Here is a 16,322-nt window from a genome sequence, read left to right on the forward strand (position 1 = left end):
ATCAGAGCTTAGTTATTCCTGAGTGTACAACCAGATCATTGAGTGTGAGGTAGTTTGTATCAGGACCTTGGTTGGGTGAAGTTTATCAAAGCTTGAGGTTCATCCCTATAGAGATTGGATCGTATAGAACCTTGATTCAAATTTGGTTATAGGGTGGCAAATCTATGAATTTGACCTATAACTTATAAAGGGTTATGATCTTATAGGAACCTAATTTGTAAATATGGTTCATGGTAGAGGAAATGTTGATAATGCCATATTGGATCAATTAAGACAATTACAACTAGATTAGATGCTATGGAGATAGCCCAGAGGAGAGGAGCACATCTTGATGATGTAAGTGATGATGAAGTAGCAGCACCGAACCATAATCTAGAACTTGAAGAAGATCAAGATGAGGAAATATTATTGTGATTGTTGTCTATGGAAAATTCAAAGCCTGTTGTAGAAGTTGTTCCTTATGATGAAAATTTGGATACCAATGTTGTGTTGGATTGGATCTCAGATGTGGAGGAGTTCTTTGAGTATGAAAACACTCCTGATAATAGAAAGGTGAAGATTGCAATCACTAGGTTGAAAAGTCATGCATCACTATGGTGGGAGCACTTGTAAACTAATAGAAAAAGGAGAGGAAAGGAGAAGATTAGAACTTGGCCAAAGATGGTGAAAAAGGTAAAGAACAAATTCCTTCCTTCTAATTACCAAGTTAGCTTGTTGAGAAAGATGCAAAATTTGAGACAAAAAGAAATGACTGTGAAAGAGTATATTGAGGAATTCTATAGATTGGACATCAAATCTAGACATGTGGATGATGATGTTGAGAAAATTGCAAGGTACATAAATAGATTGAGATCTAGTATTCAAGATGAAATAAGTTTTTTGAAGTTGGAAAGTGTGGAAGAAGCACTAGTGCATTTTAGAGAATATGTGACTATGTGACTAAAAAATTTAGTCACATCACTAAATGTTTTAGTCACATGACTTAAAAAGATTATATTTCATTTTTCCTTTGTAATTTACAACTATAGGTGACTAAATACGTGACTAATTTGGTCATCAGGTAAAATCATAAGATCAACCAAATAAAAGTGACTAAATAAACTATCAAATAAGTGACTAAATAAGTGCTTGAAAAATTAGTCACCAAAACAAAAACAAAAACTAAATAGACTACTAAATAAATGGAAGGTCCAATTTTAAGTCATTTTATATGGTTGTTTAAACAAGTCAAAAGTTTGATAGACAATATATGATCAACTCACCATCAAGATTTGGCTGAAGACAAGTTACCATGACAATATTGGCTACCATAACTTTCTTGATTGTAACTTTTGATTAGGTTTTTTCAATTTCCTACCCAAATATGATTTTGGTGAATATATATACTCAATTTAGAATGTTCATATTCGAAGGACATTTTTCTTTGCAAAGTAGGTGATATAACTACGTCCAAAGTCTATACGTTTGACTTAGTATACATTTGTATTGGAGATTTTAATAACTTTTACTATTTAATTTAGAAATTGTCTTAAATAGAAAATAGAAAATAATTAAATATAGTAAAAAAATTATACATGATCGAGAATATATTATTTATTACAATTACTAATCAATTAAAAATAAAAATTAATTAGTTGAAAGTTGAAAAAGAATGACATTTTTAACTTAATTAAAAAATAATAATTTCCCATAGTAAGAACCTAATAAAAAAAATAAAGTTACATTAGAATGAAATTTTTAACTACTAAAAAATAATAAACAAATGATAAAAAATCAATGGCCTTTTTATAACTGGTATTAAAAAGAAATGCAAAACGAGGTCAATAGTTTGGCGCAAATTAGAATAGAAGAGGAAGCAGGACTGAAACTCATCCAAAGATCCATTTGAATTTTATTATTTCTTACATGCTTCACGAATAGAGAGATTTTACAATTGAAGGTATGGACGCATGGGGCATGCATAGATAGAGCATAAACATGCAAGAAATTCAGGATTCTCATAAGCATAATTTGGGGGGAAATTAAAAAGCGCCTGGGCCTCTACGATTTGAATGCTTATCTTCTACCAGGTTCTTTTTTTGTGTATTTGGAAATCTTTCTAGCATTTTTGTTTGATAAATTATTTAACTTTTCTTTTTGCACATCCCCATGCATTAGCTACTAATGAGATGAATATTCAAACCCTATTTTTATCTCCTTGGCATCTTGTATGATCTTCATCCTAATATTAGATAACTAGGAACAACTTCCAATGTGCTATACCTTTTCCCAATAGTCTTTGCTTGACTATTTTTCTTCACTGTGATGAATTTTTGTGCTACAACTTTGATCTAGAAATCCCATAAATTATAATCAAATAGTTGAATATTCATACAGATATTGCATGGAGCATTTCCCACAATGTTGCAAATAACATCAACATTGAATATCTAAACCTGTACCCTTTTAATTGCAAGTTAAGCACTATCAATGTACCTTAACTTTGAAGCTATTATGTTGAGATGCCCATCTCAGTTAAATCTAAAACATAGGAGAGTATATATGCTAGCATCTCAAACATGAGCCCTTTTACTACAATTTGGACATTTATATTGTTTGATATGTTCTACTCTTGCAGATTTCATCCTCATACATCATCCATGGTATCATTTCTTGCAATGGTCATAAAATATCTAAAAGTCTTTAGGATTACTAGAGGTTCTACAATCTGTAAAAGCTACTTCACCATATTCCTCGCTATCATCTTTATCAGGTGGCTCATCCTCAACCTTAGGTGAAAATATTAATGCTTTTGTGTGTGACTCAGAACATGCTACATTTTCACATTAGGCTTTCTTTTAGAGCTATTTTTATTTCTATACTTGATGTCTCTTTTTCTTGCTTCTTTAAAGTACCACTCGCTACCTCAATATAGTTGAAAGTTCACTTATCAAGCTGAAAAGATGCTTCCTTTCATTATTGTCAAACCCAAAGCATTTCAACATTCTTATTTATATTTAAAACAATGTTTTCGCATTTTACTTATATTTGAAACAATATCAGGGTATTTTAGATTATTTTGATGTTGCCAACTGTACTGTCAATGTAGCCTGTGTGTTCTTTTGAAGCTTATGATTTGTGCTTAATTTATGTTTCAGACCTTACGAAATGATCACTCAGAGGTTTGTCTTTAAATCTTTTCCCACCATTCTATTCAATGCACAAGAATTTAGTTATCTATGATTTGAAAAGGGCAAGATATACCCAATTTTACCAAGCCATATTCAGGAAGACCTGTAGAAAGTTCTCATTATCTAGGGTGGAAAAAAATCCTTTCCTTAGATAGCATCGTATTCTTGTTTAGATATGCTTTCATTTATCTCTTTCCATTTTCCTCACATGCTTTTCCTGCTAGATTGGATCACATGTTGATTATTATTTCTATGTATCATTGTTTGTGTACTAGAGAAAATCTTGTATTAAAATGCACTGATACAATAGTCACTTCTATCTAGGTAATCAAGATAGCTTTAGATATTAAATATATTAGTTGTTTTTCCATCTTTTCTTGATCTTTTGGATCCTAAATTTTATCCAAAGAAATCAAAAAATATTTATCTTTTCATTTGCCAAGAATATTCCAATAAAGTTGTTTTTATGAATTTGTGTATGATAGATAAATTGATGTATCTATATATAAATACATACTTCATATATGTAAATAAATACATATAATTGCATATATGTATTTTCCCAATTTTATACCAAGAAAGTAAAATATCATCATTTTGTATTTTGCTAAGAAATCCCCAAGAAAGATATTTGCTTGTTTGTGATATGTATGAGTATATATACTTATATAAATACATGCATACATACATATATGTCAAAGTTATCAATATAATAGAAGTACTCGGAGATGTCAATTTTTCATATAATTTAATAATATCGAGAAAACATCATGCCATAGAACATTGAAAACACGAATGTAAACCAGTCATAGAAAAGCAGTTAATAGTAAAGAATTTTTCTCTTTTGACTATTATGATAATAAAAAATTAGTCAACACTATTTCTACATCCTATCACTATAACTTTGCATGAATATTGTATCATCCAAAATACAAGCATGAGCATTATTCAAACTTATTTATTCATTTTCCTTCCTTTTTAGACTTTAAAAAAAAAATTCCCTAAATTTTCTAGCAAAGGATGTCATTTTATGGTTGGGTGACCTCAGAAACAATGGTAGACAATAGCCAAAAGAATCCTGAGCATCACAAAGTTTCTGGAGCTGTCTCTGGTATTGAAGACAAATCTCTGTCTCCAACATAGGTCTCAAGGAATGGAAGATATATCTTCGACTAAACATGCTATATTTATATATTTGTACTGTATGAAACCCAACTGTACCAAATCTGAGAAAGACACAGTAGCACAAACATCTACTATTCCTAGAGATCTAAATGTCAGCATCAAACCTATTATAGAAGAAAGGTAGGAAGAATATCAATATGATCTTGGCTGAACTATCTAATGGCATTAGGAAATTGATGTTAGAGAAGCATTATTTGATACAATAAAATCCCACCCAAGGCAAGATCTTAGCTAAAAGTTTCTCACATGATTTATCCTACAAAAAATTTGATTTCTAACTCATTTTCTCAATGCATAAGGAGACAATACCAAAATTCCACCCACACTTCAACATGGGAAAGGGTCATAAAAGTGACCAAGGCCAAAAAAAACATGAGATAACATTCAACTTGATTCCAACATCCTTAAATTAGAGAAGAACTAACATTGAATTCACTGAACTAAGGATTCAAAATTGTCACTTCATTCATTATCGTCTATGTTGTAAATCAAATGAGTTGTATTGGTTATGACCAAAAAGATGCCACAATTCAAAATTCTTGATCACATTCAAGCGAGCATCGATGCACTCAAATTGGAAAGCCTTTTAGAGTTGATTATATTTTCAATCAAGAAGTTGGCATTAAGTGGCTGCATCTATCAATTCGATGGATGAAGTCAAATTTTCATAGGGTAGCAAAGGTTAACTAAAGTCTAGCAAAAGCATGATGTTTACATCAGGATGATAGGGGAAGGCTAGCTTTGTTGTTTCAAAAAACAAAATGAACAAACAATGAGGCCAAAGCCTAACCAGATATGCAAAAAAAAATGGTGCATCATTAATACAGAGAAAAGGATACTCAAAAGTCCTTATCAAAATACCCAAATTAGTTTCTAATGTAGTATGCAATGCATTCCAATTACCATACACTTGTAGATAATAAGATAATTGTGTTGTGCCTTGGGAAGATCATTGTCCAAGCTTGGTCATGTCACTGCCTAAGTCCTTGGGAAGTTGACTTTGTAATGGGCCTGAGAATGTTGGTAGGGCATGTAAACAAAGGCTTAAGGAGGGAGAAGAGAGAATTCAATGATGTAATGTTTTGTCTTATTTGTGGTGGTTACTAATTATTATAGTATATTTAATATATAAGTAAAGTAATAGTTTTATTGTATGTTGTTTAGTTATATCATAACCTAAATATCATGTACTATTTACCCATCACTATAGGATAGTTAGAATTAGTTGCTAACTAGATAGGGTCAAAAATAAGTGAGAATACATTGTTTAGAAATTAGTTGGTTAGCAAGTTTTTTTTTAATGGAAATTGATGAGTGTGTTAGAAAATGGGAACTAGCATAAGGGGGACTCAAATAGAGTTAGGTTAGTAGGTTAGTTGTAATGTATTTAAATGTTAGTTGGAGTTAATAATAGATAGTCATTAGTAGTTAGCATTTGTAAGTATATTAGTAAATTAAATAGTATATGTAGTAAAAAAAGAAAAGGGAGATAGTAATATAGTAGATTTGGAATTTAGTTTGTAAAGATGCACTAAAATTGTTAATGCATTATAGCTAATAAGACAAACACCTAGGTAGACTGACAAAATATTAACTTATGACTACATTAATCTTTCCACAGGGCTGACAAGGCTTGTTGTTCTAACATCCAACCTATTTGATAATTATAATTAAGGCTGGTCCTTCTTCAAACACTTTGCATCATTATTGCACAAAATGACAACTAACACTTGTATGGGTGACCACCAACCCACTTAGGTGAAGACATGTAAAGATAGTTAATATTAAAGTGACAAAGGGGGAGTGGGTCGGGGGCAGGGATAGGGGGTGGATGGAAAGACAGTCAAGTAGCACAAACAAGCAGTCTATTTAACTCACAAAGCAATCAGTGGTCACTCAACTCTCCTTAGTTTGGTGGCAACGACTTTCTCTTATTTTGAGGTTGCTGTATTTCATGGTAGAGGGACTATTGAGTCCATGTAACATTAATATACTTTCTACGTCCTAAGTAAGGTAATGTTTTACTATTTTTTCTTTTCTTTTCTTTAATGTAAAGGTAAATAGGATTTTGGGTCACCAAAAGATGGTGAATTTTTGTCTATTCTCTACACCTTCAAATGGCTCAATGCAAAAGTTTTATTGTCTATTTTCAACTGATAGAGTATTTACAAAAGGGTGGGTTTCCAAAGCCACAATTGATGTGTAAAAAGACAAATCGACATGAGGTTGAGACACAACATTTAATCAAGCATGAGCTAGCATACTTTCATTCCCAAAAGGGCTAGACTTCAAAATATGGCTTGGAAACCACCATGGTCTCCAAGATTTACTAAGAACACCTCTTATTGTCATCCAAACTCTAGTACAGTTCTATAATTACAAGGCTACAAGGCCAATTTAGGATTGACAACAATTGAAATTCATTTCTACAGCTACAGAGAAAAGATAAGGCTATGCACCAATAAGAAGGGTTTAACCCCACTACTTTATAAATAAGCTACACTCCATTATATGCAGTCCATTGCAAAAGGGAATAGTGTCATATAGTAATAGGAACACTCTAAGAGTGTGAAAATGAGCCACAGCCAAGAACCCATTGGTTCAATCGAGCTGCCCAAAATCAATGAGGTAAGGATTATATGGTAGATATGATCATAATAACGTCACAATGCCACTATTATGGTGTGGGCACAAACATGGTCCATGTCTTTAAGTGCTAAAAAAATGGTGCAAGTTTAATCCACACAACTTAATGTAGCTCATAAACGTGCCAAGATTTAATAAGAGAAAAATATAAAACATGAAGCAAGTTAATTTCTTCACTAAGGAGAAAGCCCTCACCATTAATTCATTTTGCCACATTTCAATCTCTTCTCTACCCTCTAATACTTTCTGTGCCTTCCCCATTTCCTTTTGCAATACTTTTCTCTAATCTCATGATAATTCTTTCAATGCTTTTGGTATTTCTGTGAGGCCACCTGTGCATCTCATTCCTTCTGCCTGGAGCCTGCAATCCTGAAGCTAGCTCATATAGATTCAAATATGGTTGTTGCAATGAGTGATTGTAAATCCTAAAGCAAAATTTTGGTTGAAATAAACTTTCGTGTTAGACAATATTGGATCACGGTAAGGACATAAAGAATCATAAAGTAGAATAAATCCATCTCCTTCTAAGAAAGTTGTATTGGAATAGAAATTGTTTCACATAGTCTGTAGTTACCATTGTAAACTCTATACTTTGAGGATCTACATTGGAAGAGACTCCAATCATAGAGAAATGAGTGTACATGATAGCATGATAGAACTATCCATTCCTTCCATGGATCTTAAGTTTTGTGTCATGAATTCCGTTGGAATGGATTATTTGACAAAAATAATGGCAAGACCCACATTGCATCTCATTAAGTTGCTTCCAGTTGAAATGAATTTAATGGTAAAACATGTTTTATGTAGTGGCAATACCATCCATAGGGAAAGTGGTTATTTTTGTAGCTGGAAACCCATTTTGATGCAAAGAAGGCAGTTGCTGCTGCTGCATCAATTGATCTTTTATGTCTGTAATTCCATCAAAATTACTACATAATAATCCCTAAGGAATCTGATCCAGTTGAATTCCAGGAACAAGCACAAAGAAGGAGGACACCCATTAGTTTCTCCCCCATTGAAATTATCAGTTGATTTAGGAGGAGAATTTGTAAGAACACCACCACCTTGGTTGCACTGCACTAAATTATCACCATTACCAAGCATTGAAATGGAGGCTTGTTCATCCATTCTAAAATCAAACATTTCAAAACTGAACATATCATCCAAGTTGTTACCCTCAAAAATATAATTTTCAATGTCATCATGCTTCACAGAATGCAATGGTGGAAACAACAGAGGAGACCTGGGCTTGCATCCCAGTAGCCGTAATATCTTCCACACTATGGTCTTCTACTTTTGTTAAGTTTTCTACTTGCTCTTAACATATGTTGTTGGCATTATCTTTTAGAAAGCCTTAAATATGGTAAACATGTAAAGTTTATGTAGATATGACTCACAATAAAGAAATTTAATGACCGTATCAATTCACTACTATACATTATGAAAAAATCCTCTTATTGGTTAGTATATTCAAGAACTGATTTTTCCATTTAAATTTTTAGAACATTTTTTTATTATACAATTTGTTTAATAATACAAAATTGGGATCCTTAGAACAACATGAAGATCCTACCTTTGGCATGTTTCCTATTCACAATGTTAAAGAATGAAACACAGAAACAGTGAATACATAATAACATCGACACCTCACTTGAAAGAAGACCCCAATTACGATAAAGTATATTCCACAGAAGAGCCAATTTCCATCAACATTGACCTCTGCATTATATGAAAGGAGTTTCAAGATATTCATTCAATGCTAGTTGTGTTCACATTTTGTTAAGATATTTCAGCAGAAAATTGAAGCTCATATAGATAGATAGGTCTCCACTTACAAAAACTAACCCAGCTTGTGAGCAACGCTTAAAACCACAGGAAAAATAAATTATAACTGTAAAGTGGTAAAACAATACTTATCAATTTATGCTACTCTCTGATAGTCAAATCCTGTTGATGCTAGTACAGGCTAATTGAGGATAGTCAAAAACTGTTCTAATAGATTGCTTTCAAAGGGCTCATTTTCTCACAAGGGCATACAATTTTCTTTTGGTTGAAGGGGCAGATAAGATCATATAAAGCAATTTATTTCGCAAATAATGATATTACCTTGCATAAGTATCAGCCTTTCTATTGGAAATCTGTTTACCTTTATCAAAAGGAAGGAATATTTATAGAAAGATAACAATTTATTAATTCCACAAATGATCATGGTCCATAATAAGAATTGTCCTTTTCCTTTTGGCTTTCAAAGATATACATATAAGAGAAACCAGGTAGCTCTGTCAAATGCAAAAATAACCCATATGCCTTCGTTCCTATAATGCATCAGAGAAAATCCGGTGTTGTAACCTGTGGCAACAATAATAGTATTTGTATATTCAAGGACTGATTTTGATAAGTATATTCAAGAACTAATTTTTCCATTTAAAACTTCGTAACACTTTTTTATGATACAATTTATTTAAATAGTATAATATTGGGATCCTTAGAACAACATCAAGATCCTACCTTTTGGTTGCACTAACACATCGTTTGAACTTTGAAGAAATGCGACACACTAGGGAGAGAGGACTCTAGGATATTTAGCACTTCAATAATGTTTCCTGTTCACAATATTAGCATAACGAAATGTAGAAACAGTGAATAGATAATAGCAGTGAATTTATGCTTAGAAAAAAAACTAGAAATTGGTAAAATCATTCTTATCAGTCAGAGATCATTGCCTTATTATATTCCTAGAAGGCTATACTAGTCAGAGATCATTGCCTTATTATATTCTTTGGTTAATATAAATCAGATTTGCATGAATTATTCCAAAACTTGATATTTGAAAACTCAAGAAAATGGTTTAGTGAATTAATCTCCACATTGTGATTGTGTAGCTTATTGAATATCATATATGGTCTTATGTACTTCTATCATACTTTTGGATCAATATACTGTTGAGTGTAACACAAAGATTTGATCAAGAGTTTCCAGCTATTTGTTTTCAATTTTCAATTGTTGTTCCAATTTATTTTGGTTGTCAATATTCAAGAATTTTTTTGTAGAAATAGTATGTGTACCCTTTGAAACCACAAAAATTTGTGCAAAAACACCATCAATTACACCCTAAGAACACTATAACCCTTGTTGCATTTGAGTAGCGCAATTTGTGGCACCAATCTTTTCGGGATGACTTTCTGTCAGCACTAAGTTGCTGACAGAGCTATGGTAGACATGAATTCTATGAAATTGGAATACATTTGTACTACAGATCAGACAGCAGATATACTCACCAAACATCTATCTAGAGTAAAGATAGAACATTTTAGAAAGAGACTTGGTATGGTTGAGTTGTAATTCATTTTTGTACTATTTGATTATTAATAAAATGATGAACTTAATTTTTTCAAGCTATTGACTGTTATGAGCTTCACCATATGTAATCATTATTTAAGAGGTGATGATCTTTAAAATAATGAATACTTGTGCACTAGGCATTATGAGAGGTGAGGATCTCTTAGATAATATCCTAATAGTAGATTTTACTGTAAGATCCAGGTGAATTTTAGATTGTCTTGTGGCATTGACATGTTCATGGGACACAAATTGGATAAAAGAAAGAATTCTAGGAATTCTTCGATTTTATCCTGTATTCTAGTAGATCTTAAATTTAGGATCTAGTTGTGATTTAGAAATACCAGTTTCTATGAGTCACAATGTGTGTCTTATCCTTAGTAGCAGTGATTTGTCATATTATGGGTTTAGTAATATGATTTTGTATTATGTGTTTTATGATACTATGTATTAAGAAGAGATAGATAGATATAGAGTATTTATTCTTGCTTAATGTCTGTATTGATGTTGCTTGATATAATATCTCTCTGTAGGATTATCAGGTTAAGAGGGAGTGTTAAGAAAATAACCTGAATAACCTATAGGTTGATAGGTACAGATTGTGCCTTAATCTTCTTGTCTTATATCCACTAATGAATGATATTTTTATTATTTATAATATCTGTACAGGTGCCAGTGATTAGGATGAGATTAGTGAGTTTGACTATTAACTAAATTTTAGTTAAGACTTGCTATTAATTCCTAGTCGTCGACTTAGAGACATTAAATTAAAAGGTGAATGTCAAGGGTTATGTCCCTTAAGGGACATACCCTCTAGTGAGGATATAAAGATGGGTATTGTATGTAGTTTGTAGAACACACAACAATCTAGAGTCTAGTCTACAAGCATACATCACCATACGGATTCCTTACAATAATTTTTAACACTCCAGTTTGCAATTAATCTAGATCTATAGTCAGATTAATATTCAGCATATCCAGACCTGAATATAAGTTTGGATTAGGGTTAACTTTGAGTCTCACCTAATTTTGATCTTAATCTCAGATCTTGTTATAAGAATCTGCAAATCATTACATTCAGTAGAGTGGAAGTGATGTAGTTGAGAGGCCAAATACCAAAGTATATGATTCCATACACCAAGATTGGAGAGAAGTTTAATCTTTTTGGCTAACTCCAAACCAACTAAGACTTCAATACAAACACAAATTGTAGCACATAGAAAACTTATTCTAATGTTTGTGACATCTATTAAAATAAACTGACCAATAGCATCAACAATTTCATGAATAATACCTTCATTCCAAAGCTCCAATAGGAGCATTAGGAGATGAACCCAAATAGAAGCCAAGTTAATCTTGGTAACATCAAACCAACAGATCATCTTCTTAGAAGGCCTTACCAAGAAACCAAGGTTCCTCTTGAAGATCTCTAGAGTTTTCCTTAAGTAGGTCAGCATTCAGAAGCCAAACTACAAATAAACTCTATATTTGGTCTATGGACAAATAACCTCTCAATAAGAGAAAAATGAAATTCTTCAGTAGCTTTTCTACCCAAGCATCAGAGAGTAAGAATAGAAAAGTCCTCAGAAGAGAATGGGAATCAAGAAGCATCAACCTCAATGTCATCGAGCCCTTTCCTGTCTTCAACTTTAGGCCATCTACTAACTCTTCCTCTCTCACTATGGAGTGGAGATTTATTCTTCATAATAAACATCTTCTCTTGTTTCCTAATTTTGAGTTCCTTTTTTTTCACACCTATATATTGATTGATCTTGTAATATACTTAGTTAATTTATTTAACTCAGTGTGGAAGTCATAATTTGCAATCATATCACTTTTGTAAAATGTTAAGTTGTACTAGGACAACATATTTGTTGTACTATGATAACCTGTTGCTTTTGATCTGCAGATAATGTTTTTTCTTCCTTTGTGGGATTGAGATTCTCCTGGCAGTTTACACCAGTAACAAATTCATCAAAAGATACACTACCACATTGGTTGTTTCATGTGCCATTAATTTGGAATTCTCCATTGAGTGACTGTGAAGGTTTTTGTGGAGACATCAACAACCAGATTTAGCTTGAGGAAACTGTGAGTAGAAATTTAGGAACATGCTAGAGTTAACAATTAATGTGAAAGTTACACTGTGGCTAGAAATACATGATAAAGATATTCTATGGCTAGAAATTGGCTATTAAATTACAACTAATGCATCTTAGTGATGCGAATGCAGTTGTTATGATAATGTTTTTGTGCATTCTTCTATTCACGCAATCTCCTTGATTTTCATTTGGTTTCTTTTCTTTGCAGGGTGGGGGTTCAGATCTCTATGTTATAAGAGGCATTAATATAGTCTGTGAAAAGGTAACTGTACGTTTAGCAGAGCCAGAACTTTAACACTTATCAGATACAATTGTTCTAACAGTAGTAGAAGCCATGTATCTTGAACCACCATCTCCTATGTATGTAATTGTTGGAACTTGTCTGCATTATACATTGAAAGTTCTTCGCTGGAACAAACCTAAAGGTTAGAGAAAGGGAACAACATTTTTTCTATTAAGTCAAATTTTGGGTATTGTAAAATTTAGAGGAAAGGAAACATTTTAAATTAGCCACGTGTATTGGATTTTCTTATTTACATTGTTGCTTGGTGTCCTAATTTTATTAAGATTGCTTTACATGTAATGACATCTTTCAAATTAAATAATAGGGCAAAGGTTATACCAGAGTTATAATGCTATGTCTTGCAAGACTCAAATAAATTTAGAGGATGGCTAATGTTAAGTGTTATATGCTTGAGCAGTGGAGGTGATAAGGAGATGGGAAAAATCTTGTGAGCCAAAGTGCTGATTGAAGGGAGCTTATAAGATTTGTTGTGACAATGGTGTATTTTGGCAAAAGAGACTTAATGCGACAATGCATGATTTTTGTGGGTGATGAGGGAAAAAACTCTAGTGATGGAGAAACTGTTGTTAGGATGGGGAATGAGAGAGGTCATGAATTCTAGTGTAAAGGAAAAATGATGTATAGAAGGGAGAGAATTAGCAATGGGAGGTTTGCAGGTTTCCAGTGGTTGAGACAAGCACGGTGATAAGGGAATTGTGCAAACTTAGCACCAAGACATTTGTGTGCTTAACAATGTGCTAGACAATTATCTTTTGCTAGATCTATAGTCTTTCTATATGAACTCTAGCCAGAAGCACCTGGTTACCTACTCAAGGCTACAAGTCTGTTCATCTTTCTGGAAGATGATATTGTGCTCTGCTTAGTCCAATGCAAGGAAGAGATATCCATATGAATTTTCCTCAGCTTTCCCACTATGGCAACCTAACATCGAAAGGGACAAATGCTATGATAATGTTAATTTGTTAATTAGTAATAATTAATGTACAATTAGAGCCTCAAGAGGTTCAAACCTCTAGGGGAGGAACAATATTAATGGATCTCATTCAAATAAAACACAAATTCTCTAAGTGGATTGATCTACTTGGAGGGAAAAGCAAAAAAGTTAAAAATAAATTTGAGAATTCATTTCATTCATTCTAAAACCACATTTTTTGAGAGCAACAGCTGTGTGGAGTAGAAATTCTCAGATCTATTGTGGTGGGTGAAAGCCATTCAAAGTTTGGTGGCCCACAAGAGAGAGAAATCATTTGAGGGGAATGAATCTTTAGTTTTGCACAGGTTGTCAGCCTTTAATTGCAGGAATAAAGGTAATTTATTAACTGGTTGGAGGTGATAACAATGGAAAACACTTCAATTAAGTAGATCAGGGACAACCATTAATAGTTGGGCCTTTTGGAAGTCATTTCCACATCAAAATTGAATCAAACTAGCCTACCATTACCATTCTGAGCACATGGGCATCAAACCTTCTGTGTCACACAGAGTTTCTTGTTGGTTTTGGGGATCATTCATCATCTTCATCAGTTGGGGATTTCATATCAAACCCAGAACAGAATCGTGGAGTTGGATTTAGAGCTGGAAGAGGTTGAATTTTCTATCCCAGACTTGTATCCCGCACATGTATACAAGTTGGAGTATGTACTTCAGTTATATTCTTTAATTAAAACCATCTATATTGCTCTCTATTTGTTTATATGTTCATTTTCTTTCATATTTACTATCAGCAATTTCTTTGTTCTAGCATTCATCAAACCCCTGCAAAGTTTCAAGCAAAATATTAAAAACACAATTTAAAAATAAAAAGGAAAACATCAAAAGAAATCAAAAAATATTATAGAAAAAATTCCTTATTCACTTGTCAAAGACAAATCATAAAACCAAAATCAGTAAAATTGTATCAGAATTCAGCTGGGGATCTTTCACCGTCTTACAATAAATGTGTGCGTTATGGTATCTTTTTCATGTGAGAAATCATTTTTTACTATAGAAATGAAATGGTAAGGTTTCTATTTTATCATTGCAATTAACATTTCTCTATATTTTGGGCCAGGTTCCAGATTAGGATTGAAACATTGTAAGATTGTATTAGTTGTATAATACTATTACTACACATTTATGGATTTCATAATTTTGAACAATTGTAAAAAATAATGACACATCCTTCAATAAAATGCTACATCCTTCAAAGGGGAAGGGTGGGTCACAAGACAAGAAGAGAAGCTTCTGTGATAAAGAACCATAAGAAGGGAGTCAGATGATGGTTGAATCACAGATTTTGAGGTGCAAATATTGTAGCCTCAAGATTTTGATTGCTGGTAAGGATCAAGATGTAACGCTTTAGGCTCATTGGTGTTATAAAACATAGAAAACATCATAATGCATTCAGAGGAAGTCATAGATTTGATTTCCTTCCTTATAGAGGAAAAAGAAGAATTAGCAAATGTTGTGTCAGACAAATTTGACCAAGTATTTAGCACAGAATTTGCACGATCATGGTAAATTACTTATGCCATTTTCTTGCTTTGTTGGTTGCTCAATTTTGAACCACCCAATTGATTTTTTTATGACATTGCTATACTTATTTTACTTTCATTTTATAAAAAATGTTATGCCATAGCTTTATGCACAAAATATGTTTCATAATATAAGACAAAACCCAAGAATTTTCTTTTTCGACTTGTTGCAATAAATTTAGAATCAAAGAAGATTTAAGGATTCTTATTTTTAGTGTGCAGACTTCATGAGAAAGTTTTAGATGCTGAGGTGCTCAATGATATCACCAGTGCATTGCTTGCATCTGTTAAGAGTACACAGAACAGTAATGGAATATCTATCCCAGATTTTATAAGTACTCTATCAAGGAGTTGTGGTGACAAGAGTAATGGAAATGCATCCTTGCGGGGTAATGATAATCAGATCTATATCTCATGGGATAAATTGGGGTTAAATGCATCTACAAATTTTTCTTATGATGTAGGTGCCTCTACACTGTAAGTTTTAACAACTTGTTTCCAATTATAATTTATCTTTCTTCGTAACTCTTAATTTTAATGACATTTAGATGACTCATTTTTACAGGCTTGGGCCTATGGATAATGAAGCAAAGCCAAGGAAGGTTGGCCATATAAGAAGACATCAGAAACCAACTAAGAGTACTCATCCTGAAAAAGTATGCCCAAACACTATGCTCTTTTCCTGAATTTGGGAACAAAAGGCTTTCTACCCATTAGAACGATGATAAATAAGTTACAGGATATGGAAATCAAATTATTTTTCTATAGATTGTGATGACTTTGTGAAATAAAAGCATCTTGTTTGTAGTTAACACATCTCTCACTTTCTATGTGGTTAATTTTTATCATTGGGTTGAATAGATGATTGGACAATGGATTACTGCCTTTTTCCCCCTAAAGCAAGCTTACAAAACTTGATTCCTAGATTAGTATTTGCAGCTATTATAACCATACTACCTTACAGCCTGAACTAACAATTTTATTATATTCTACTTCAGTATATGACAAGGTTGTTCCATGATTGTGTTTTCTTTGCTTTGAAATAGTTCTTCAAATCCTAGAA

At 32.6% G+C, this 16,322-nt stretch overlaps 1 protein-coding gene across 1 annotated transcript; it reads left to right on the forward strand.

The window, feature by feature from the left end:
- Window positions 1–4,223: 4,223 nt before the first annotated feature.
- Window positions 4,224–15,945, forward strand: LOC149576780 (uncharacterized). Its single transcript, XM_089795131.1, has 6 exons — window positions 4,224–4,281; window positions 12,250–12,302; window positions 12,651–12,704; window positions 14,229–14,380; window positions 15,482–15,736; window positions 15,825–15,945. The coding sequence occupies exons 1-6, from the start codon at window positions 4,224–4,226 to the stop codon at window positions 15,943–15,945; spliced, it is 693 nt and encodes a 230-aa protein (XP_089651257.1).
- Window positions 15,946–16,322: the final 377 nt, after the last annotated feature.

The sequence above is a fragment of the Cupressus sempervirens genome, chromosome 1, assembly GCF_028749045.1.
Source record: "Cupressus sempervirens isolate cs-2001-9-10 chromosome 1, ASM2874904v1, whole genome shotgun sequence".
Classification (NCBI taxonomy): Eukaryota; Viridiplantae; Streptophyta; class Pinopsida; order Cupressales; family Cupressaceae; genus Cupressus; species Cupressus sempervirens.